A 26463-nucleotide genomic window follows, 5' to 3' on the forward strand; every position below is an offset into this window, starting at 1 on the left:
ATGTTGGCCAGGCGGGTCTCGAACTCCTGACCTCAGGTGATCCACCCACTTTGGCCTCCCAGAGCGCTGGGATGAGGCTCACAGGCGTGAGACACCACACCCGGCCCGAGTTTATGATGTGGTGGAATTGAGTGAATAAATTTAATGAATAAACTGCATTGAACCATATGAAAACATGGGTGTGCTTTATTTACGGTGTGATTTAGGAAATTTATCTTTGACATTTGCCTAAGTCTGTGTGCTATCAGTTTAATTTAAAGCTAGACTTATGGTATGGCTCATTAAATGTTTTGATTGTTTGATGAATTGGTTTATGTGTTAGCACAAGTGTATTTATTATTGCAAGGCACAATACCTAAAAAGCCTTATTGAGATAATTAAAATACTCATGTTGCCTTTGATTGATGTTTCTTTTTTCTTTTTCTTTTTTTCTTTTTATAGGACTTCTGTAACGATAAGAGTTACATTTCAGAAGAGACAAGAGTACTTCTGTTAACAGGAAAGGTATTATGTACTTAATAATTTTGAGATCTTTGTTTCATGTGTATCTTGCTTCTGCTATTCCTAGAAATACCTTTAAATGACCACTAGATTGTATAGTTCCTGATTCTTAGGGATCACATTATGGATTTAAAGCATCTAAAGCAGCCATGCTTTTAGAATTTTTCTGCCAGCAACCACTCCTGAATTGCCACTGTGTGTTCTCATCAGTAATGTTAAGCACAGTTTATTTACAATTCACAAAGAAGACTTTCCTGGAAAATGCTATAACCAACTTCAGTATATAAGATAAAAGAAATAATTTTATACTACTAATGAATTAGACAATTCATGTTCTATGTAAGTAATATGGTGACACCTAAAACAGCAAAAGGAAATTTAGTTTTTCGTAAACAGTTCCTAAACTATTACTATAGATATATACAATAATTTGTTTACAGAAGCGTTTATTATGTATTTTGCTATATTTTAGGGGAACTTTGTATTTTGATTGAATAATAAAGGATAAATTAATATTACCTAGTTATTATTAAGTAGAGATATGCTTATGACTTTTGATTGTATTAAGGCAACCAAACACAATTTTACAGAATGAACTTTTTTTTTTTTCTTGAGACAGTCTCATTTTGTCGCCCAGGCTGGAGTACAGTGGTGCGATCTCAGCTCACTGCAACCTCCACCTCCTGGGTTCAGGCAATTCTCATGCCTCAGTCTACCGAGTAGGTGGGACTACCGGCTTATACCACCACACCTGGCTAATTTTTGTATTTTTGGTAGAGGTTGGGTTTCACTATTTTGGCCAGACTGGTCTTGAACTCCTGGCCTCAAGTGATCCACCTCCCAAAGTGCTGGGATTTGCAGTCAGGAGCCACTATGCCTGGCCCAGAATGAACATTTCTGGTAAATTTAACTAATTAGCACTTAACAATATCTCTTACTTGTGTATAAATTTACATGTATACATGGTAAGGTATAAACGTGTGTGTTTTTGGGGGGTTTTTTGTTTTTGTTTTTAGCCAAAGCCTGCTGGAGTACTAGGTGCAGTAAATAAGCCTTTATCAGCAACGGGAAGGAAGCCCTATGTTAGAAGCACTGGCACTGAGACTGGAAGCAATATTAATGTAAATTCAGAGCTGAACCCTTCAACCGGAAATCGATCAAGGCAACTTTTCTCTCCAATTATTTTTGTTACTAGCATTCACTACTTGGTTTATCTTTTATTCCTAAAGTGCTATCTCATAAAATGGTCTTCTGTCGTTAGCGGTGTTCTGGTACAAAATAATATTGATGAATTTTAGTATTTTCTTTTCTTTTCTTTTTTTTTTTTTGAGACGAAGTCTCGCTCTTGTCCCTGCCCAGGCTACAGTGCAATGGCGCGATCTTGGTTCACTGCAACCTCCACCTCCCGGGTTCAAGCAATTCTCCTGCCCCAGCCTCCCGAGTAGCTGGAATTACTGAGTAGCGCCTGCCACCACGCCCAGCTAATTTTTGTATATTTAGTAGAGACGGGGTTTCACCATGTTGGCCAGGCTGGTCTCGAACTCCTGACCTGAGGTGATCCGCCTGCCTCAGCCTCCCAAAGTGCTGAGATTACAGGCGTGAGCCACCACACCCAGCCAGTATTTTCTTTTTTTTTTTCTTAATTTTATGTAATTATTTTTTTTAAGAGACAGGGTCTCACTTTGTTGCTTAGGCTGAAGGGCAGTGGCAGGATCATAGCTCACCGCAGTCTCAGACTCCTGGGCTGTAGGGATCTTCTCGCTTCAGCATCCCAAGTAGCTGGGACTACAGGCATGCACCACCAACCCCCAGCCAATTTTCTTTTGTACTTTTCGTAAAGATGGAGTTTCGTCATCTTCCCTGGGTCAGGCTCGATCTCCTGGGCTCAAGTGATCCACCCGCTTCAGCCTCCCAAAGTGCTGAGATTACAGGTGCAAACCACCGCACCTGGGCACATTTTAGTATTTTCAGTGAGGAAATCAAGAATGTACTGCACACTTTGAAACTATTAATATATAGCATTCTAAGTGTTTAGAAAAGTTAACAGAAAATAATATAAGAATAATACAACCAATTTATATCGAAATACTTATTTTTAATATTTTTGAGACAGAGTGTCTCTGTCCGTCACTCAGGCTGGAGGGCAGTGATGGGATGTCAGCTCACGGCAACCTCCACCTCCCGGTTTCAAGTGATTCTCACACCTCAGCTTCCTGAGCTTACAGGCACACGCCACCACTCCCAGCTAATTTCTGTATTTTTGGTAGAGACGGGGTGTCACCATGATTGCCAGGCTAGTCTCTGCCCACCTTGGACTCCCAAAATGCTGAGATTACAGTCATGAACCATCACACCTGGCCCAAAATGTTTATTTTTTATACATAAGACAATTCAACCCTTAGGAAAACTATGAAAACATAACTTTTAAATAAATTGAAATGCTTTTTAATTTTTAACTCAAATTAGTATAGGAGGGCTGGGTGTAGTGCCTTATGGCTATGATCCCAGTGCTTCAGTAGGCCAAGGCAGGATTATTGATTGAGGCCAGAAGTTCAAGTCTAAAGTGAGCTATGATGTCTCTGCTACACTCCAGCCTGGGTGACTAAGCAAGACCCTGTCTCTTAAAAAAAAGAAAAGGCCGTGTGTGATAGCTCACACCTGTAATCCCAGCACTTTGGGAGGCCGAAGAAGGATAATCACTGGAGCCCAGGAGTTGGAAACCAGCCTGGGCAACATGGGGACATACACTTGTAGTCCCAGCTACTTGGGAGCTCAGGAGGTGGAGGCAGGAAGATCACTTGAGCCCAGGAATTCTAGGCTATATCAGCTATGATCACATAATTTCATTTCAGCCTAAGACCCTGTCCCTTAAAAAAAAAAAGTGTGTGTGTATATATATATATATGTATATATATATATATATATATATATGATAAGTTTACATTGTTCTAACATTTTCTACTTATAAAAATATTCCATGTTTATTTTAACATGTTAAGTATTCAGTATATTAGCTACTGCATAAGAATTTCTACCTATTTTTTTCATAAACATAGTTATTTTGATACATAATAATTGTACATATTTATGGGGTGTTTGTGATATTTTGGTATATGCATAGCATGTATAGCGATCAAATCAGGGTAATTAGGATATCCGTCACGTCAAACCTTTATCATTTCTGACCCTACTCTTAGGAACACTTAATATTGTGGTTTTTATAGATACTATTCTTACACATGAAATCTTAAGAATAAACTCAACCAATGATGTTTTAAACCACTTTTAGCAAAAATGAAGCCCAAGATATGAAATCAGTCAACATGGTTTAAAGAATAGTGGGGCCTCAAATACCTACCAAATAGCCTCTTCTGACAGCCCCCTTTTTTGTAGAACACTATGGAAATGACAACTATACTATGGTCCATAGTTTTATTTTTGTTTGAGGATTTTCTGTTCCCAAAATTTACAGCTTACAATGGTTGCGTTATTTTGTCTCTTGACGATTAACCCTTTTGTCAAGTAGTCTTAGGCAGTCATTTCTGTCTTAATGTTATTAAGGCAAAATGGAAATTGATACCACTTTATCAAAGCCAAATGGAAAATGATATTTTAAAGCAATAGTCTATAACTACAGAGTATCCGAATCTTGCTATTGTTGCTTCATTTGTCAAGGTTTCGAAACCAGCCTAAGCCTTTATTGGTACGGTGAGAGAGTGAACTTTCTCTTCATGGAAATATGAAGTCTTGGTTTATTTGTCTTAAACAGGGAACAGAGTTCAGAGGCAGCAGAAACTGGAGTTAGTGAAAATGAAGAGAACCCTGTGAGGATTATTTCAGTCACACCTGTAAAGAATATTGACCCAGTAAAGAATAAGGTAAATTTTAAAATTTAACAAGTGGATTTTTTCCATGGAGATTATTATAGTTTTTCCGTAGGGGTAAGAAATCTACAGCCAACACTTCAGTGCACATGCTACATTTTAAACTTGTGTGTATTACCACACACCTCCCCCCCCACCCCCCGCCCCCAGCTATACTTTCCAAAAATGATTCTGTTTACCTCCACCCACTTTATAAGAATTTATGTGGTCTGGCTGGGCACAGTGGCTTACCCCTGTAATCTCAACACTTCGGGAGGCCAAGGAAGACGAATCACCTGAAGTGGGGAGTTCAAGACCAGCCTGGCCAACATGGTGAAACCTCATCTCTACTAAAAATAAAAAATTACTGGGGCGTGGTGGTCGGCACTGAAATCCCAGCTACTCGGGAGGCTGAGGCAGGAAAATCGCTTGAGCCCAAGAGGCGGAGGTTGCAGTGAGCTAACGCCATTGCACTCCAGCCTGGGTGACAGGGAGACTCTGCCTCCAAAAAAAAAAAAAAAAAAATTTTGTGTGGTCACCCCTAATGGTATCCTTTTCCTATACTACCCAGTTCAACTCTTTTAAAGAATAGGAATTGAGGCCCAGTGCGTTGGCTCATGCCTGTAATCCCAGCACTTTGGGAGGCTGAGGCGGGTGGATCACAAGGGCAGTAGTTTGAGACCAGCCTGGCCAACATGGCGAAACCCCATCTCTATAAAAGTACAAAAATTAACCGGGCATGGTGGCAGGCACCTGTAATCTCAGCTACTCAGGAGGCTGAGGCAGGAGAATTGCTTGAACCCAGGAGGCGGAGTTTGTAGTGAGCCAAGATCGTGCCATTGCACTCCCGCCTAAACAACAGAGCAAGATTCTGTCTCAAAAAAGGAATTGAGAGTTTTTGAAATCTTTTGAAAGTTTGTTGATTCCCACCAGAGATCAGCCCTTTGTTTTGTTTCTACTGTGTTTTTAAAAGTTTGTCTTGGGTGGATGCAGTGGCTTACACCTGTAATCCTAGCACTTTGGGAGGCAGAGATGGGTGGATAATTTGTGGTCAGGAGTTCAAGACCAGCCTGGCCAACATGGTGAAACTCCGTCTCTACTAAAAATACAAAATATTAGCCGGGCATGGTGGTGCACACCTGTAATCCCAGCTACTCAGGAGGTTGAGACAGGAGAATCACTTGGACCCTCGAGGTGAAGGTTGCAGTGAGCCAACATCATGCCATTGCACTCCAGCCTGGGCGACAAGAGTGAGACTTGGTGGATCATCTAAAGTGAAACCCTGTCTCTGTTATCTAAGTGCAAAAATTACTTGCCTGCAGTCCCAGCTACACGGGAGGCTAAGGCACTAGAATCGCTTGAACCTGGGAGGCAGAGGTTGCAGTGAACCGAGATTGCACCACTCACTGCTCTCCAGCCTGGGCAACAGGGTGAGACCTGGTCTGAAAAAAAAAAAAAAGGACCCGGCGCAGTGGCTCACACCTGTAATCCCAACACGTTGGGAGGCCAAGGCAGGCAGATCGCCTGAGGTCAGGAGTTCCAGACCAGCCTGGCCAACATGGTGAAACCTCGTCTGTACTAAAAATACAAAAATTAGCTGGGCATGGTGGTGTGCACCTGTAATCCCAGCTACTCGGGAGGCTGAGGCAGGAGAATTGCTTGAACCTCGGAGGTGGAGGTTGCAGTGAGCTGAGATCACTCCACTGTACTACAGGCTGGTCTTGAACGCCTGCCCTTAGGTGATCCACCCTCCTCGGCCTCCCAAAGTGCTGAGATTACAGACATGAGCCGTGCTTGACTTTTTTGTTGATCTTTAAACGATACTGCCCAATTTTGTTTTGTTTTGAAACAGGATCTCACCATGCCCAACCCAATTTCTTGATTTTTTGGCAGGAGAGGAGTGGTGCATAATTGATAGGAGCATCACACAGATCTGACTTTTGCCCCTTGGCTCTGCCACTCACTGGCTATGTGTTGACTTGAGCAGGTTGCTTGACTTCTCTGGTCTTCCTTCAGTTGTTTTTTTTGTTCTGTTTTGTTTTGTTTTCTTTTTTGAGATGGAGTCTCGCTCTGTCACCCAGGCTGGAGTGCAGTGGCACAATCTCAGCTCACTGCAAGCTCTGCCTCCTGGGTTCAAGCGATTCTCCCGCCTCAGCCTCCTGAGTAGCTGGGATTACAGGCATGCACCACCATGCCCAGCTAATTTTTGTATTTTTAGTAGAGACGGGGTTTCACCATGTTGGCCAGGCTGGTCTTGAACTCCTGACTTTGTGATTCGCCCACCTTGGCCTCCGAAAGTGCTGGGATTACAGGCATGAGCCACTGCGTCTGGCTCAACTGTTAAATGAAATTGGTAATTTATCTCAGTAAGAATGGCTTGAAGATACTATTAAGTATTTCCTCCCCGCCCCCTCCCCCCCCCCAGAATCATATTCTTCAAGTGCTTATCTTTTTATTGCTCGCCATATACTTATGGTAGTCATCAAATATTTTAGGTATTACCCTTGGGTAAGTGAAATATACTAGGATTATGCAGTTACACCACAGTAGCTTAACTTTTCCTATCCCAACTCTCATTTTCTGAACTCAGCTACATAGGATACTTTTTGAGATGGAGTCTTTCTCTGTTGCCCAGGCTAAAGTGCAGTGGTGCGATCTTGGCTTACTGCAACCTCCGCCTCCTGGGTTCAAACCATTCTCCTGCCTCAGCCTCCCGAGTAGCTGGATTACAGGCACCTGCCACCACGCCTGGCTGATTTTTGTATTTTTAGTAGAGATGTGGTTTCATCATCTTGACCAGGCTGGTCTTGAACTCCTGACCTCGTGATCCACCCGCCTCGGCCCCCCAAAGTGCTGGGATTACAGCCGTGAGCCACCGTGCCCACCCGAGGTTACATTTTTAGATCAATCTCTTGCTATCTAAACTCTTTCTGCTTGGTGTTTGAAACACAGCATGTCAATGGATTCAGGTAACAAGTTACCTCTTATTATCAAAACTCTTAGAATCCAGATACCAATAGATTAGAGTATTGTGGGATCCTTGTGTAAAATTAAGCAGTCTTGACTTAAACAAACTTACATACAAAAATGCATATTGCCATAGACATTGAGTTACATCATGTACTTACAATGCTTACTAAAGGGTGGTACATTTGCAAAGGCCTAAGTGTTTATCTAGTACAACCAGCAATCTGTTACCTTTATGGCCTTTTCCTAAAAGTCTATGTAATTTTGAAATTGGAAATTTAAATTCTAATTTCTGTTATATCCAAACCTTGCTTTCAGCTTGATCTGTAATATTATATTGCTCCAAACCCTTATTTCAACTTTTTTTTTTTCCAAGACAGAGTCTTACTCTGTTGTTGAGGCTGGAGTGCAATGGTGTGATTTCAGCTCACTGTGGCCTCCACCTCCCAGGTTCAAGCGATTCTCCTGCCTCAGACTCCTGAGTAGCTGGGAATACAGGCACCCGCCACCACACCTGGCTAATTTTTGTATTTTTAGTAGAGACAAGGTTTCAGTATGTTGGCCAGGCTGGTCTCGAACTCCTGACCTCAGGTGATCTGCCTCCCCCGACCTCCCAAAGTGCTGGGATTACAGGCATGAGCCACTGCGTCCAGCCCTCTTTTTTCTTTTTCAACAGTTTAATCTTATTTTCACATTTGTATACACATATACTTTCCCTTTTTTTTGCTACTATATCGCAGTAAATACTGTTTATAAACTTATTGTGTGTAAAACAATAAAATACATATACAAGCAGCCGGGCGCAGTGGTTCACGCCTGTAATCCGAGCACTTTGAGAGGCTGAAGCGGGCAGATCACAAGGTCAGAGTTCGAGACCAGCCTGCCCAATATGGCGAAACCCAGTCTCTACTAAAAATACAAAAAATTAGCCGGGCGTGGTGGTGGGCTCCTGTAATCCCAGCTACTCAGGAGGCTGAGGCAGGAGAATTGCTTGAACCTGGGAGGTGGAGGTTGCAGTGAGCCAAGATTGTGCCACTGCACTCCAGCCTGGGCGACAAGAGCGAAACTCCGTCGCAAGAAAAAAAAAACAAACATATACAAACACACTTACTGGTGCATTTATTTCTGTGGGCTGAGTTTCTCAAGAGTAGTATTAGTGGGTCAAAGGATAAATGCATTAGAGCCTTTACATATTTCTATATTGGTTTCGTGAGAGATTGGAACACTTGACATTTCTAGCCGCAGGGTATGAGAGTACTTTATTCCCTACATACCAACAACATGTTTTACGGTTCATTTGAATTTTTTTCTGTCTCCACTTATCAAATCTAATGCCCCACTATTTTAATTTGTATTTCTCTGACTGCCAGTATGTTTGTTGACCATTTGGATGTGCTGTTGTGTAAATTGCCTGTTCATATTTTGCCTGTTTTAAACTTGTTATCCTTGTCTCATCTAACTCAGCTTCTTTAACCTGTTAGCACACAGGTTTGTCCTTAAGTATTTACCTTTTTAAAAATCAGTTACCTACCGTACTAACCTACATGAAGAACAACACCTGTTTTGTTCCTCAGTCTATGCCCAAGAACCACCACACCTATTAAACATTCAGTTGAACAAGTGGTTCATATTCCAGGTTTTAGTACTTGGTTGTGTTGTTGATCCATTCTGTTATGTCCAGCAGTCACCATCATTCCCGAAGGTGACTTTGCATCTTTCTTCTCTGATCCATTGTGTATTGTTTTCACAGTTCAATTCCTGCAGGCCATTTTACTCTTGTCCTTTCATGGATTATCTGTTCACTAAAGTGAGGCTTAACATTAGACTCCAGGCTGGGCATGGTAGCTCACGCCTGTAATCCCAACACTCTGCGAGGCTGAGGCTGGTGGATTGCTTGAGTCCAGGGGTTTCAGGACAGCCTGGGCAACTTGTTGAAACCCCATCTCTACTAAAAATAGAAAAATTCGCTGAACATGGTGGTATCTGCCTGTAGTCCCAGCTGTTCAGGAGGCTGAGGTGGGAGAATGACTTTAGCTGCAGTGAGCTGAGATTGCGCTACTGCACCCCAGCCTGGACAACCAGAGCGAGGTCCTGTCTCAAAAAAAAAAAAAAAAAAAAGGAAACTCTAAAACACTGATTTGTGGGTTTACTCACTTAAATTGTTATTCCTGGGAATTTTCTTTGAACTAAATTTTCTTGAAACATGGAAGATTTGTAATTTATTTTCCCTTGTCTTTCTGGGAATATTTTCTGGGGAAAATGAAAATTACTTGATTAAAAAGATTTAATCTAATTTTTTTCAATGATTGTATTACTTGCTCTTTAATCAATTAGAATTATGTCAGTTAAAGTTACAATTTCTGTGTTTTGTTTTGTTTTGTTTGAGACAGAGTTGTAACTCAGGCTGGAGTGCAGTGGCATGATCTCAGCTCATTGCAACTGGGATGAGATGAAAAGTTAAAGAACTTCACGTTACAGAACTACAAAGATTATTATACTTAGATGTACTCAAAGAAAAGAAAAAGAAAAAGAAAAAGACAAAGAAAACATTAATAGCATATAGAATTCTGAAAATACTCTTCTTTTAAAAAGTGACAGATTTAGTACATACCATCAATAAAAAGAACTTTTCATTTGGATGCAGTATAACAACAAAACCAAGTAGATTTTATTTTTCAAGTACTATTTGTGCTTTATATTTTTATTATTGCAATTTTTTCCCCCTTTGAGACAAGAGTTTTGCTCTTGTTGCCCAGGCTGGAGTGCAGTGGTGCAGTCTCGGCTATTCTCCTGCCTCAGCCTCCCGAGTAGCTGGGATTACAGGCATGGGCCACCACGCCTGGCTAATTTTGTATTTTTAGTAGAGACAGGGTTTCTCCATGTTGGTCAGGCTGGTCTTGAACTCCCAACCTCAGGTGATCCACCCGTCTCAGCCTCCCAAAGTAGTGGGATTACAGGCGTGAGCCACCGCGCCAGGCCTGCAATTAATATTTTGAGATAAGATCTCCGTCTGTCACCCAGGCTGGAGTCCAGTGGCATAATCTCTGCTTACTGTAGCCTCAACCTCCCAGGCTTAAGCAATCCTCCCTCCTCAGCCTCCCAAGTAGCTGGGACTACAGGCACAAGCCACCATGCCCGGCTAATTTTTTAAATTATTGGTAGAGATGGGATCTATGTTGTCGGGGATTGTTTGGAACTCCTGGGCTCAAGCAATCCTCCCGCTTTAGCCTCCCAAAGTGCTGTGATTACAGGCGTAAGCCAGTGTTGCCAGCCTTTGCTTTTTAATGAGCATTTATTGAGCATATTATATATGCTATACACCATGGTAGGTACCAGGCACAGTCACTCTCCTCAAGGAACTTACTTTCCTAATGTGATGTAAGCAGTTAACTGGAAGCCCTCAAATCCAGACTCCTTTAAAATACTTTCAAAACACTCTTTTCTAATAGAGATCATTAATATTTAAGGAATTTGTGTTTATAGAATTGTTTTGTGCTTTTTTAGGAAATTAATTCTGATCAGGCTACCCAGGGCAACATCAGCAGTGACCGAGGAAAGAAAAGAACAGTAACAGCAGCTGGTGCAGAGAATATCCAACAAAAAACAGATGAGAAAGTAGATGAATCGGGACCACCTGCCCCTTCCAAACCCAGGAGAGGACGTCGACCCAAGTCTGAATCTCAGGGCAATGCAACCAAAAATGATGATCTAAATAAACCTATTAACAAGGGAAGGAAGAGAGCTGCAGTGGGTCAGGAGAGCCCTGGGGGTTTGGAAGCAGGTAATGCCAAAGCACCCAAACTGCAAGATTTAGCCAAAAAGGCAGCACCAGCAGAAAGACAAATTGACTTACAAAGGTAATGTACGCCATTCTTCCTCAAGTGGGAATTTAGACATTTTGTTTTGTTTGTAGTATATTCTTAGTGCCAGTCACCCCAAACACCTAAGCATTTGAGAGAGAAACCTGCATCTGGTTTTACTGGGTCCGTTTATAATAGCATCTGTTATTATCTCATAACTTCCAGTTTTAAGGCACAAATTTGAAGAAAAATCTTTTTTCTTTGTGTAATTTTTATTTAGGATATGGTATTTTGATATTTCTGTTTTTATTAACAAGACAAATATTTCTTTTGCTTAGTGCCTTTGAAGTGGTTGCAGAGGTTTACATAAAATAAGGGCTACCTTTTGGATACAAGGTCTCATAATGGAGAAAACAGTCACGAAATGTCAATAGGTAATAGGTCCCACTCTTTAATTCTTCGTGGCATAGTTAATTCTAACACAGGTCAACAACTTACAATCTTCCCCACCCTGCCCAGAGAAATAACTTACCAAACTCTTCATCTTTGATCATTCTTGGGCTGAGATTTCAGACTTTTCCTGGTGGAAATCTAGAAGGTGGCTCCTTTCACCTTGGCCTTAGAACTTAACTCGTCCTCCTTTTTTCCTTACATACATAACTCATTTACCCCTGAATTAGACTGTAGGCATTTGAGTTTCTTCTAGGGAAGAGTCCCAGATTTGATCAGCTCAGGATACCCCCACTGTCCTGCTTCAGTATTTTTATAAAACTCAATGTCAGGCCATGCACAGTGGCTCATGCCTGTAATCCCAACACTTTGGGAGGCCTAGATGGGTGGATCACCTGAGGTCAGGAGTTCAAGACCAGCCTGACCAGCATGGTGAAACCCCATCTCTACTTAAAAAAAAAAAAGAAAAAGAAAATGCAAAAAGTTAGCCAGGTGTGGTGGTGCATGCCTGTAATCCCAGCTACTTAGGAGGCTGAGGCAGGAGAATCACTTGAACCCAGGAGGCAGAGGTTGCAGTGAGCCAAGATTGCGACACTGCACTCCAGCCTGGGCAGCAGAAGGAGACTGTGTCTCAAAAAAAAAAAAAAAGTTACTGAAACGTGTGTAAAAACATTTAAAATATTATCATTTATGAGCTGGGCCCGGTGACTCACGCTTGTAATCCAAACACTTTGGGAGGCCGAGGCGGGTAGATCACCTGAGGTCAGGAGTTTGAGACCAACCTGACCAACATGGTGAAACCCCATCTCTACTAAAAATACAAAAAAAAAAAAAAAAAAAAAAAAAAAAAAGAAAAAAACCCCGGGTGTGGTTGTGGCCATGGGCACCTGTAATCCCAGCTACTCAGGAGGCTGAGGCAGAAGAATTGCTTGAGCCCAGGAGGCAGAGGTTGCAGTGAGCAGAGATTGCGCCATTGCACTCCAGCCTGGGCGACAAAGCGAGACTCCATCTCAAAAAAACCAAAAAAATTAGCATTTACGAAATTCTGAAATTTTGGGCTGTTAAATTTCTACATCATCTAAGTGCCCTCTTGGCAACCTTTCACATCCTCTTATGGCATCTGATCCAGAAGGCTCAAACCTGATCTGAGTACTAGTGTGTTCCTCCTACTCACTTCTGTCTCTATTAACTAATAAGTGTAGTAATGAAAGCGAGTATTAGGGGTGAATTTTACATGACTTTCTTCTCAAACCTGGACCTTTATTGAACCTCTGCCTCCCTTTTTCATTAGTATGATAGTATGTATCTTAAAGGGTTGCTCTAAGAATTAAATGGGTCAGTAAATATAAAGAAAGCGCCTAGCGAAGTGCCTAGTACAAAATAAATGCCCAACTGTTATCGTTACTACTGTTTTGAATTCTAGTTTCCTTACCCCTTTACATACATTTTCAGTTATACAAAAGTTGAACATTTCCCTGGAGATTGCCAAAATTCTCTGAACGGTTTCAAGAGATCTGTCCTTTTCTTCACCTACACACAAAAAAGTACTAATCATCACACACAGGCTACCTAAGCCACCTGACCTTACCTCCCATTAGCTGTCCCTGTACCATCTAACTAAAATGTACAGATACATACTTGTGGCCGGGCATGGTGGCTTACGCCTGTAATCGCAGCACTTTGAGAGGCCAAAGCGGGCGGATCACCTGAGGTCAGGAGTTTGAGATTAGCCTGGCCAATATGGAGAAACCCCATTTCTACTAAAAATACAAAAACTAGCCGGGCGTGGTGGTGCATACCTGTAGTCCTAGCTACTCGGGAGACTGAGGCAGGAGAATTGCTTGAACCCGGGAGGCGGGGGTTGCAGTGAGCCAAGATCTGGCCACTACACTCCAGCCTGGGAGACAGAGCGATACTCAAAAAAAAAAAAAAAAGATACATACTTGAACCCTGAAAACTTTTTCAGTAGCAATTAGACCTTCTCTCATTTACAGCATTGTAAAATCCATTGCTTTGCTTTTAGCTGCACTGTGTGCCCCAATATCATCAAATGGCATTTGGCCTTCTCTTTACAGAGTGAAAAGGCACGTTAGAGATCTTAAATATGCTAGTAGTAGATCAATGGGCAGTGTGTTATTCAGAATACAGTATTCTGTGATGGTTTTCTAATCTCAGTGACAGTAGGTGGTTAAATTAAATGTTTATGGCCAGGTGCAGTGGCTCACACCTATAATCCCAGCACTTTGGGAGGCCAAGCCAAGGTGGGCAGATCCTTTAAGGTCAGGAGTTCAAGATCAGCCTGACCAATATGGTGAAAGCCTGTCTCCAGTAAAAATACAAAAAATTAGCCAGGTGTGGTGGCGCAACCCTGTAATCTCAGCTACCTGGGAGGTAGAGTTTGCAGTGAGCAGAGATTGTGCCACTGCACTCCAGTCTGGACGACAGAATGAGACTCCATCTCAAAAATTAAAAATAAAAATAAATAAAATACAAAATTAGTCGGGCATGATGTTGGTGCCTGTACTAAGGGAGCTGAGGTGGGAGGATTGCTTGAGCCTAGGGCTGAGGGTAGCGGGAATAGGCTTTAGTGTTTAATGGGGATGGAGTTTCAGTTGGGGAAGGTGGAAAAGTTCTAGAGATGGATGGTGGTAATGGTTGTACACGATATAAATAATTGGCCACTTCAGAAAGGTCATGGAAAACTGGAGTTAAGAGATAAAAATAGAAACTTTATTTCTCAACATAAGCTCCATCAACTTCAAGACACTTTTTGTATGGTAAGCAATGATAGAAGCCATTTAGTCCATCCCCAAAGAACTGAGGGTCCTGTGAGTTTAACTGTTTCAAACAGTCTTTTTCATTATTGACCAAAGAAAAATTGGCACTCTAAAAACTTTTTTAAGATTAAGAAGCAAAAAGAAGTCAGAAGGAGCCGAATCAGTACTGTAAGCTGGATGCCTAATGATTTCCCATGGGAACTCTTGCAGAATTGCCCTTGTCTGATGAGAGGAATGAGCGAGAACATTGTCATGGTGGAGGAGGACTCTCTGGTGAAGCTTTCCCAGGCATTTTTCTGCTAAAGCTTTGACTTTGTCCGAACACTCATAATAAGCAGATATTATGATTTGTTGGCTTTCCAGAAACTCAACAAGCAAAATGCGTTGAGTATCCCAAAAAACTGTTGCCATGACCTTTACTCTTGACCAGTCTGCTTTTCCTTTCACTGGACCACTTGGCCACTTTCACCTCTTAGTACCCTTTTTTTTTGAGACAATACCTGGCTCTCTTGCCAAGGCTAGAGTGCAATGGCGCGGTCTTGCCTCACTGCAACCTCAACCTCCCTAGTAGCTGGGACTACAGGCATGCGCCACCGTGCCCAGCTAAATTGCTTTGTGCCTTGTCTTCGGGATTGTACTGGTAAAGCCATGTTTCAGTTCCTATTGCAATTCTTTAAGTGCTTCAGGATCTTGATCCTACTTGTCTAGACTTTCTATCCAAAGCTCTGCGCTTGTCTACAGCTGATCTGGGTGCAAAGGGTTTTAACAGCCATTGAGTGGAAAGCTTGCTCAACTTTAATTTTTCAGTCAGAATTTTGTAAGCTGAACTAATTGAAATGACCACAGTGTTGGCGATTGTTTCTGCTCTTGCCAGTCCTCTTGAATCGGCAGAAACAAGATGAATTTTTTTCCCTGTAAATTGACGTGGAGGGCATGATGTTCAACATCATCTCAACCCTTCCTGAAACAATTTATCCAGCTGGGCATCATGGTTCATGCCTATAATTCTACCACTTTGGGAGGCTGAGGCTGGCAGATCACTGGAGCCTAGGAGTTTGAGACCAGCCTGGGCGATATGGCAAAACCCCGTATCTACAAAAAAATAGAAAAATTAGCCAGGTGTCTGGTGTGTACCTATAGTCCTGGCTACTTTAGAGGCTGAGGTGAGAGGATCACCTGAGCCTGGGAGGTCGAGGCTACAGTGAGCCATGATCATGCCACTCCTCACTGCACCCTAGCCTGGGTGACCGCGGAGACCCTGTCACACACACACACACACACACACACACACACACACACACACACACACACACAAAATATCAATTTTAAGCTACTGATTTCTTTGGGGCATTGTGCCATAAACTTTTCCTAAAGCATCAGTGATTTCGCCATTCTTCCACCCAAGCTTCACCAGACATCTGATGCTTTTCTTGCTTCAATTTTAGCAGAATTCCTTTTGCTCTGATAGGGACTCTCTTCAAACTTTTTTTCTTTTTCTTTTTCTTTTTTTTTTTTTTTTTTTTGAGACGGAGTTTCACTCTTGTTGCTCAGGCTGGAGTGCAATAACACAATCTCAGCTCACTGTAACCTCTGCCTCCTAGGTTCAAGCGATTCTCCTGCCTCAGCCTTCCTAGTATCTGGGATTACAGGCGCCCACCACCATATATTTATATATTTATTTATTTATTATTATTATTATTATTTTTTTTTTTAGTAGAGATGGGGTTTCACTGTGTTGGCCTGGCTGGTCTTGAACTCCTGACCTCAGGTGATCCACCCACCTTGGCCTCCCAAAGTGCTGGGATTACAGGCGTGAGCCACCGCGCCTAGCCTCTTCAAACTTTTTTGAGAGACCGGTCTCACTCTGTCACTCAGGCTGGAGTGCAGTGGCACCACCATGGCTCACTTTGTTCTATGAGAGCACTGAGGCTCAAGCAATCCTCTTGCCTCAGCCTCCCAAGTAGCTGGGACCATAGGTGTGCACCACCATGGCTGGCTAATTTCTTTTTAAATTTTTTGGGTCTTGCTGTATTGCCCAGGCTGTTCTCAACTACTGGAATCAAGCAGTCTTCCTGCCCGCAAGCAATCTTCCTGCCCCAGCCCTCAAACTTTTCAAACATTTTCAGTGCCTCAAACTAGATCCTGTGCAGACATAACAAGTTAGTATGAGTTTATTTTGGTGCAAAAAAAACATTTTGAGCTGGGCACGGTGGTTCATGCCTGTAATCCTGGCACTTTGGGAGGCCAAGGCAATCCATGGGTGGATCATGAGGTCAGGAGATCGAGACTATCCTGGCTAACACAGTGAAACCCCGTCTCTACTAAATATACAAAAAATTAGCCAGGCGTGGTGGCAGGCACCTGTACTCCCAAGCTACTCAGGAGGCTGAGGCAGGAGAATGGCGTGAACCCAGGGGGCAGAGCTTGCAGTGAGCAGAGATCACGCCACTGCACTCCAGCCTGGGCAACAGAGACTCCAACTCAAAAAAAAAAAAAAAAAAAATGTTTTTTGAAATCCATGTATAATTATTTCATAACATTCATTTTCCACAAACTTTTTGAAGACCCCTTATATTCTTGTTTTTGGGTTTTTGTTTTGTTTTGTTTTTGAAATGGAGTCTTGCTCTGTCACCCATGCTGGAGTACAATGGTGATATCTCGGCTCACTGCACCCTCTGCCTCCCGGGTTCAAGGGATTCTTGTGCCTCATCCTACCGAGTAACTGGGACTGCAGATGTGCGCCACCACACCCGGCTAATTTTTGTATTTATAGTAGAGACGGGTTTCACTGTGTTGGGCAGCCAGACCCCTAATATTCTTTTTTTTTTTTTTTTTTTTTTTTTTTTTTGAGACGGAGTTTCGCTCTTGTTGCCTAGGCTGGAGTGCAGTGGTGTGATCTCAGCTCACCGCAACCTCCGTCTCCCAGTTCAAGCAATTCTCCTGCCTCAGCCTCCCTAGTAGCTGGGATTACAGGCATGCGCCACCAAGCCTGGCTAATTTTGTATTTTTAGTAGATACAGGGTTTCTCCATGTTGGTCAGGCTGGTCTTGAACTCCCGACCTCAGATGATCCGCCTGCCTCGGCCTCCCAAAGTGCTGGGATTGCAGGCATGAGCCATCGCACCCGTCCCTTTATATTCTTAATGCCATTAAACTTTATACTTAAAAATGGTTAAAGTGATAAATGTATTTGATATATATTTTATCATAATTTTAAAATTTGCTGCGTGAAAACAGCTGACAGTAATATAGTGCTTATTATAAGCCAAGCTCAATAATAAGCTCTTTATTTGTTAACCCATTGAATCCTTAAAACAATTCTATGGCTGGGCACAGTGGCTCACACCTGTAATCCCAGCACTTTGGGATGCCAAGGCGGGCAGATCATGAGGTCAGGAGTTCAAGACTAGCCTGGCCAATATGGTGAAACCCCATCTGTAATAATACAAAATTTAGCCGGGCATGGTGGCGCGCGCCTCTAGTCCCAGCTACTCAGTAGGCTGAGGCAGAAGAATTGCCAGGAGGCAGTTGAACCCAGGAGGCGGAGGTTGCAGTGAACCAAGATCGCACCATGCACTCCAGCCTGGATGACAGAACAAGACTCCATCTCAAAAAACAAAAACAACTCTATGTGGCTAAGTACTGTCATTCTCCCCAGTACTGTCATTTCCTCCCAAAAGTGGAGGAAACCCAGGTATAAAGGGCTATATAGCTTTTGATCCCTTACATAAATGGGATTATAGGCATGAGCCGTTGCGCCCGGCAGAACTGTAAGTAAAAGCACTAGTTTATTTGAAATAATCACGGGTTAAATTAGACCAACTCTACTCATCTTTTTCACCTCTTTTGGTAGTACATGCAAACAAAGTCCTTGCATTTTAGGATTAGAGAGGAAAACCGAGAGATAGATCAGATGTTTTTGAAAGTGGCATACTTTAATTGAATGTAACACCCAATGCCAAGAACAAGACTAGGGTGAAAATTAGTTCAAATGGGCTGGGCATGGTGGCTCACGCCTTTAATCCCAGCACTTTGGGAAGCCTAGGTGGGCAGATCACTTGAGGTCAGGAGTTTGAGACCAGCCTGGCCAACATGGTGAAACCCTGTCTCTACTAAAAATATAAAAATTAGCTAGGCGTGGTGGCACACACCTGTAATCTCAGCAACTCAGGAGGCTGAGGCAGGATAATGGCTTAAACCTGGGAGGTGGAGGTTGCAGTGAACCAAGATCACGCCAGTGTGCTCCAGCCTGAGCAACAGAGTGAGACTCTGTCTCAAAAAAATGAAAATTAACAAAAATTAGTTCAAATGATATTTGGTATTATAGCAAGACCCTGTCTCTACAAAAAATTTAAAAAGAAATTAGCCAGGCATGGTGGTATTCACCTGTGGTCCCAGCTACTTGGGATGCTGTGGCAGGAAGATTGCTTGAGCCTCAGTGTTCATAGCTCCAGTGGGTCATGATGATGCCACTGTACTCCAGCCTGAGTGATAGGTGCCTGGCATCTGTATTAGTAGTGACAGTAGGAAATGTTTTATGAGCAGATATCTGACCTGCCAACATCCATTATGAAGCAGGTACCACACTATATGAGCATAAGGAAATGAAGACCTGAACAGACCTTGCTCAGGTCACTTGGCTAGTGCTACACGGGGCATGGCTTAAGATCCCAGCATGTCACTTATTATCTATCTGCCTCATGATACTGCTCATGGTGGTAGCTTGGAAATTTCTTTTTTTTTTTTTTTTTTTTGAGATGGAGTCTTGGTCTGTCGCCCAGGCTGGAGTACAGTGGCTTGATCTCAGCTCGTTGCAAGCTCCACCTCCCGGGCTCACGCCATTCTCCTGCCTCAGCCTCCTGAGTAGCTGGGACTACAGGCGCCCGCCACCACGCCCGGCTTATTTTTTGTATTTTTAGTGGAGACAGGGTTTCACCATGTTAGCGAGGATGGTCTTGATCTGACCTTGTGATCCGCCCGCCTCAGCCTCCCAAAGTGCCGGGATTATAGGCGTGAGCCACTGCGCCTGGCCAGAAATTTTCTTTTTTTTTTTTTTTTTTTGGAGATGAAGTCTCACTCTGTCACCCAGGCTGGAGTGTAGTGGCGCAGTCTTGGCTCACTGCGACCTCCACCTCCTGGATTCAAGCAATTTTTCTGCTTCAGCCTCCCGAGCAGCTAGAACTACAGGTGTGTGCCACCACACCAGCTAATTTTTGTGTTTTTGTAGAGGATGAGGTTTCACCATATTGGTCAGGCTGGTCCTGATCTCCTGACCTCGTGATCCACCCACCTTGGCCTCCCAAAGTGTTGGGATTACAGGTGTGAGCCACCATGCCCGGCCTCAGCTGTCATTTTGACTGTCCTTCAGTTGAATGGTCAAAATCCTGAAAGTGCTAACTATTTTTATTTCATGTGGAACTGCAGCTTCCACCTTGCTACAAGATTCTAAACATAGCTCTCATTAACTGCTAATATTCCCTGTGAGTGATTTGACATTCCACCTGCATTTTCCTGAGACCTGGTGAGGATCATCCTGTTAAGGTTTTAAATCACTACAGTTTCAACGAACTAACTGGTAAGAGAAGACATAGAGGTGCCAAACCTGAGAGCAGTCAAACACATTGCTGAGCTACAGGGTGATAGAATCAGCTCTCCTTAGGCGCCCTGCATTGTGGAGTCTGATCTGGATTGCTGCACTAAGTTCAGCCCTGGGTTTTATTTGATAAAGAAGGCCTGGCACCCTTGTGCTTCTCTGTGGCCCTGCATTCTAACTCCAGGTGCCCAATTTATCAGTCTTTTATTTTTCCTTGCATGATTCTCCACACCTTTCACTTGCTTTATTTTTCACTTCCCAGATGATCATTTCCTGCTCTGTTCACAACTCTGTAGTAATATCTCAAAAGAGCTTACCTCCTAATCTCACCCCAGTCATCTATAGGTGCTCTTTTGTCAATCTGAGTACAGAATCCCCCCCAGAGTGGTACTTTACACTTGCATCACCTCTAGAAAGCTTGTCCAGTTGTATTACTTGGTATTTACTATCATATTTTATGATCATTAATTAGTGAAAACCATTTTTGAGGCCCTAGTATATGCTAACTACAGTTTACACTTTAGGTTTGTTAACTTCATTTCATCTTCAGCTCTTTTAGGTAGATTTCTGATGTGTTAAGCTTCTAGAGCCATGTTAATACCACAGCCATAACTTCTAACATGTGGCAAGTGCTAACCCTTGCGGAATTCCTCTTACTAGGTTTTTACTCAAAACATTAGGTCAATAAGGATTATTTTTAGCTTGATTCCTACCTATATGGCTTATTTACTGGTTCAAGGATACTTTATTCCACCAAAACAGAGAGAGGATATGCAAAATTCTACTGGCCTCAGTTTTAGCTGGGAGTTGATGCTGAGGGTTTTAACTTGTAAAGTTACCGTTAGAATTTTTAGATCGGATTTTTGTGGTAAGTGTATTCCCTCAGCTATTTGCATGTATGTGGGTTTCAGTAAGTATTCCTGTTTATGTTTTGGGCTGCATTTGGACTTGTTACTCCTTTTGCAAAAATTGCTTGAATTCACCCAATAAAACCAATAAAAATCAGCCATTTGCACTGTGGTCAGGAAACAGTCAACAGTATTAGCTGGACATTAGTGTTGGGTCTCTGAGTTTCGGATGAAGGAATGATGATTTCAGTAGTTTAGTTCACTTGTTTTTCCTCTTTGTGTTAAGGCTATCATTCAGAGGGCAAACAGTTCCCAGTGTTTTGAATTGAAAATATGTTCTGAATAGATTTGCTGATTCTTGAGTATGTTTTGCTTACACTTAAGGCCAAATTCTTCTTTGAAGATGAGCTTGTCAATAAACATCAGTGAAAAAATAACCCCAAATTTGTGACTTCTGGGGAATTTGAATTTAAAGAGAATATCTGTAGGATAATAGACTGTGGGTTTCTAGTTGTTGGATTAACATGTTTTGTTTAGCATGCTTAGTGTGGGAGTGTTCAAGGATCTTAGAATTTGTTTTTCTTAAAGCAAAGAATTGACTGAGTTTTTGTGCTCATTTGTATATTGAGAAGGTTTCCTCCCATCATGTGGGTTCGTATCTCAAAATTAACCCCTAAGTATATATCCTCAAGTGTGTATCCTCATGTGTTAAACAGCTATATCTTAGTTCAATATGAATTTTTTTTAGTAACAAGTGAATTTTTCTCAAAATAACATGAAATTTTTCAGAAGCCAAGTGCTTGCAGTGATAGCAATTCATCTTGGTACCTAGAATGAAGTCCAGGAGGCTCTTCCAGTGACCTGGGTCTTTCAAAAGTCTGTGAGAGCAGCCCAAGAAATACAGAGGACTCAGAGCTAGGAAAGGGAAGCTTCCCGAAGGCGTAGCAGGCAGCTTGTAAATAATTCTTTGGCCAGTTGCAGTGGTTCACGCCTGTAATCTTAGCACTTTGGGAGGCCAAGGCAGGCTGATCACTAGGTCAGGAGTTCAAGACCAGCCTGGCCAACATAGTGAAACCCCATCTCTACTAAAAATACAAAAATTAGCTGCGCGTGGGGGCGCACACCTATAGTCCCAGCTACTCAAGAGGCCGAGGCAGGAGAATCGCTTGAACCCGGGAGGTGGAGGTTGTGGAGAGCCGAGATCATGCCAAGCACTCCAGCCTGGGCAACAGAGCAAGGCTCCGCCTCAAAAAAAAAAAAGATTCTTTAATAGCATATTGTTAAAATTGCTTCAAATAGTATAACAAATTAATAGTCTCTGTATGAATTGTAATAATCACTTAGCTCTTTTAGCATTGTTACCTTTATAAAATATGTATGTAGTAAAGGAGTTTAGGAATATTTCTTTCTCTTTTAGGTGTAAAATTGTTGAAAAGGAGACAGTCGTCTTACTACTGATCAGACTGATTAAAAATGTAGAATGGGCCGGGCGTGGTGGTTCACGCCTGTAATCCCAGCACTTTGGGAGGCTGAGGCAGGCAGATCACGAGGTCTAGAGTTCAAGACCATCCTAACCAACATGGTGAAGCCCCATCTCTACTAAAAATACAAAAAATGAGCTGGGCATGGTGGCATGCACCTGTAGTCCCAGCTACTCAGGAGGCTGAGACAGGAGTATTGCTTGAACTGGGAGGTGGAGCTGGCAGTGAGCCCAGATCACACCAGTGCACTCCAGCCTGGCAACAGAGCGAGACTCCATCTCAAATAAATATATAAATAAAAATGTGGAATGAATTAGGCAAGTTGGGCTGCTAATGCCTTGCCACTGAATTGAACAGCCACAGACAAACCAGAATGCACTTCTCAGGGCAAAAGAACAAATATTGATGAAGCCAAACCCAACATGCTCGTTCCTTTTCCCTAATCTCATCTGTTAGATGAGTTTCTCCTCCTCCCAAAGAGGAGTAGGTGAAAGGAGGTGAGAAAGAGGTCATGTCCCACTCTCCTGTGCTTCCAGGGATCAGAATTTCCTTCCCTATTAGGGAAATGTGATGGGGAATTCCTCATGTCTTTTAAAAAAAAAAAAAAAAACACGCTAATTTTTCCTCCTAGTTTGGTTGGGGTGTTTTTAGTATGCTAAAATGTGTATGTTTACCCAGCTCAGGAGTCAGAAGTTATTTTGCTGCTTATAATTCATTTTGCCATAGTATCATAAGATAGCTTTTAGTGTTGTAAGCAAATAGGGCATTGGGTAGCAGCACTAAGTCACTGAAAACAAAAACTTCTTTATTGGTGTTTGGTTTTTATATAGTTTAGGGAAAGGCTCTTTAAACCAAGTTTCAGGTGAAAAAATGAAAAAACTTTTTAAGGATTTTAGGTAACATGCCAAGCACAGTGACTCGTGCCTGTAATCCCAGTAGTGAATCTGAGAAGCGCAGGCTTCCCAGATCGCTTGAGCTCAGGAGTTGAAGACCAGCCTGGGCAACATAATGAGACCCTGTCTGTACAAATAATTTAAAAATTAGCCAACCATGGTGGTGTGCGCCTATAGTTCTAGCTATTTGGGAGGCTCAGGCTGGACGCTGAGCCTGGAGGACCACTTGAACCCAGGAGCTGGGGCTGAGTAAGCCATGATCGTGCCACTGTACTTCAGCCTGAGTGACAGAGTGAGACCCTGATGCTTAAGTTTTTGTGTTTTTTTTTTAAAGATTTTAGATGACAGCTATGGAAATGAAATCATTTTAGTTTGGTTTATATCTTCTCCACATCTTTTCTAACTTTGCGTTCTATTCTTAACCCTAAGGTAAAAACGCATTTGCAAAGGGAGAAAATGAAGGCCAAACAGAAGCAGGCTCCAGCTTCTGCAAAAACTTGGATTCACAAATGTCCCTGAACAGAAAATGAAGCTCACTTCAGAACACACACTCTCTGCCTTGAAAACTAAAGAAACTATTACTTCCTTTTCACATGACCACAAGTCCTCTGATGGAAATGTACAGGAGAAACTCTTGAGAGAGAGGCTAAAAGCAACTCTGTTCTCCCCCTTTCCCTAGACTTTTCTTATGAAAAGTCAATAATTAAGCAAATTGCTTAACACTTGGTTCCAGTTCCTGCCTATCTGGAGTTTAAATGCGTAATACACCATTAATTTCCACGCTGCAGTTTTTATTTTAAAGAAAGTAACAAGATGTCTTTACACTGACACTGAAAATTCATCCATTTTAGAACCAGGAATTCCCATGTTACACAGGAAAAAATAGAAGTCTACTGAATTAATTTTTTAAAAGAAAAGAGATCAGATTAAATATTTCTTTGTTTTTCCTTTTGGAAACTTTTATGTATAATTCTTTCTGCCTGCCTACTTTTCTGCAAAAATGAGATGTACAGATTTCGGTTCCCTGCTATGAAAAGTGATGTGGTGGCAATTTTATAAATGTTGCTTTCTGATTTTTATCAGAGTGAGAAAATTAAAATTATTGATTTGCAAGTAGTAAACAGTTCATATTTTGATTTCCCCTCATTTTAGTTTAATATAATTTGCAATAAATGTACATATTGTTGTTTGTTTCATAAAGCATATCACTTTAAAATGGTTTTTACTCCTGTGATTATGTTGGAATATTTGGAATTTTAAAGGAGTAAAGACTGTCAAGCATTTGGTTTTATAATGTTTGTCACCAGATTTTTATTAATGTAAAAAAAAATCAATTTTTAAAAAATAGTTGGACTTTGGCAGCTTTGTAAGGAAAGTTGGAGGTGTTTTAGGATTGCTATCAATTTTCAGCATTGTGCTATTGGGAAATAAGTGTTTTGCTTTTGTCTGATGGTCTGAGCTCATTTTATGTTTATTTTAGAAAACTGTTGCATCAATATATTATGTTTCTTGGCATTGTTCAGCATAGATAATGTGTGCACTTTTTGTGTACACATAATCATATTTAAGTTTTTTGCATAAAATAAATGCTTCTAGATGTCATGGCAGTCTTTTTAATCTTTTTATCATATGCTTTCTTGTGAATTTTTTCATGTTAAAGAGCTAAAGTCATAACACGATTACAGTCAACTCTCCATTATCTATATAAAATAGTGACTATGCCTCAGGTTTTTAATTTTGTGATAACAAAATAACGAAGGCATGTAAGACCTGATTCTGGAGGAACATGAAATTTGTCTTATGTCCAGAGTTCTATCCTGCCCCCACTGTCCACTGTAGGGTCATCTGCAAAGCCCTAGCAGAATGTGCTCACTCTATTTCCTTACACATTCCTAGCATGGGTCAGAGGAAACAACATTTGTGTTATAACTTGGTCTTGATAGGCTGTAGTGTACATGGGATGTAAAACAAACAATGAAGTGTATCAAAGGTGGATGACTCTGTTAGAGTGAAGTTTGAGAGTAAATGTCACTTATGTTTCTCATAGATAATCAAGAGTTGGCTGTGTATTGACTGACTGAAAGATGGGTAATTATTTTAAATATGCATATACACACATTTAGGTATCAGAAGATGCTTAGGGAACAATGGATACCAATGATAGAAAACGATACCTTTACAGGGGCAGAAAAAGCCCCACTCTTCCTTATTCCCTCTTAAGAACCCTTTAGAAAGTATAAAATATTGCCTCCAACATACTGAAAAAGAGTATCTATGCATAAGTATCAGAGAAGTCCCTCAAGCAATCAGTAGGTGTGTTCCATTTAGAGAGAGTTTAAAGTTCTCTTAGCATCAGACAACTTGATTCCTAAGGTTTCCAGTGTGTCACCAACAAAAAGTGCATTGATAGGGACCTTTGTCTCTTCCTCCCTTTGATTAATTGCCCGGCATCACAGTTTACTAGATTACCAAGTGTTACATCATATTAAACAAAATGTAGCAGAACCATCTGCATCAATATATTCTTGTTTAGATTTTTGCAGGAGAGAAGTTAAAAGAATTTGCTCCTTGTATGATGTAAGTGGCCCACCCCAATTTTGTAACATGATGCAAGTGTCTGGCACTAAGGGAAGCAAGAGTAGGGTTGTGGAAAGACCAAGCTGATGGGGAGGGACTTGTTTACAGGAATTTTTTTAGTTTTCCTTTTTGATGGAAAACATAAAAATCCCTTAGGAATTTGGTATTCACATCTCAGAGAACTACAACACAAAAGTGCAGACTTATATTTGAGAATTAATGTTAACCCTTTGTGTCTAGTTTGAAGCTTCTTGTATTTGTCTAAAACTACAAGCCAGAATTTTGTATCTCCTTTGATAAAAAGTGTGTATAATGTAAAGTAGTTTTGCATATTCTTGTGCTGCACATGGGCTGAATTTTTAAATTTTTTTTAAAAACTTGAAGCAGAACCTTGTAATTTGTGTAAATGACAAGTGTAAAATCCTACCATAAAATGCTAAAAATATGCACTGTTTCAAATAAAACCAAGAAATGCAGCATTATATAGTAGTGTGGAGCCCTGAATATTCATGTACCCCTGGTATGTCACAGTTGATAAAATGTCTCTGCATATTTTCTGTTGAGATGCTGGAGTCAGAATATCCTAATTAGAAATCAAAAGCCACCTTCAAACTTCCTGGCTGGGTACTCTGAGGTAGCTTACAGTGGCTAAGGAAGAACATAGTGGATGATAAATTCTGAGGCACATTCGGAATTTCCAAACAAGAGGTTCGT

General features: G+C 41.6%; 1 protein-coding gene across 1 annotated transcript in view; it reads left to right on the forward strand.

The window, feature by feature from the left end:
* PDS5A (PDS5 cohesin associated factor A) overlaps positions 1-26231 on the forward strand; it is a 164854-nt gene extending 138623 nt beyond the window's left edge. The window contains exons 29-33 of the mRNA XM_003258602.4: positions 442-504; positions 1518-1663; positions 4271-4379; positions 10836-11188; positions 23602-26231. Of these exons, the coding sequence (XP_003258650.3) occupies positions 442-504; positions 1518-1663; positions 4271-4379; positions 10836-11188; positions 23602-23605 (675 nt within the window). The 3' untranslated portion in view covers positions 23606-26231. The remainder of the gene's footprint in view (positions 1-441; positions 505-1517; positions 1664-4270; positions 4380-10835; positions 11189-23601) is intronic.
* Positions 26232-26463: the final 232 nt, after the last annotated feature.

The sequence above is a fragment of the Nomascus leucogenys genome, chromosome 20, assembly GCF_006542625.1.
Source record: "Nomascus leucogenys isolate Asia chromosome 20, Asia_NLE_v1, whole genome shotgun sequence".
Taxonomy (NCBI): domain Eukaryota; kingdom Metazoa; phylum Chordata; class Mammalia; order Primates; family Hylobatidae; genus Nomascus; species Nomascus leucogenys.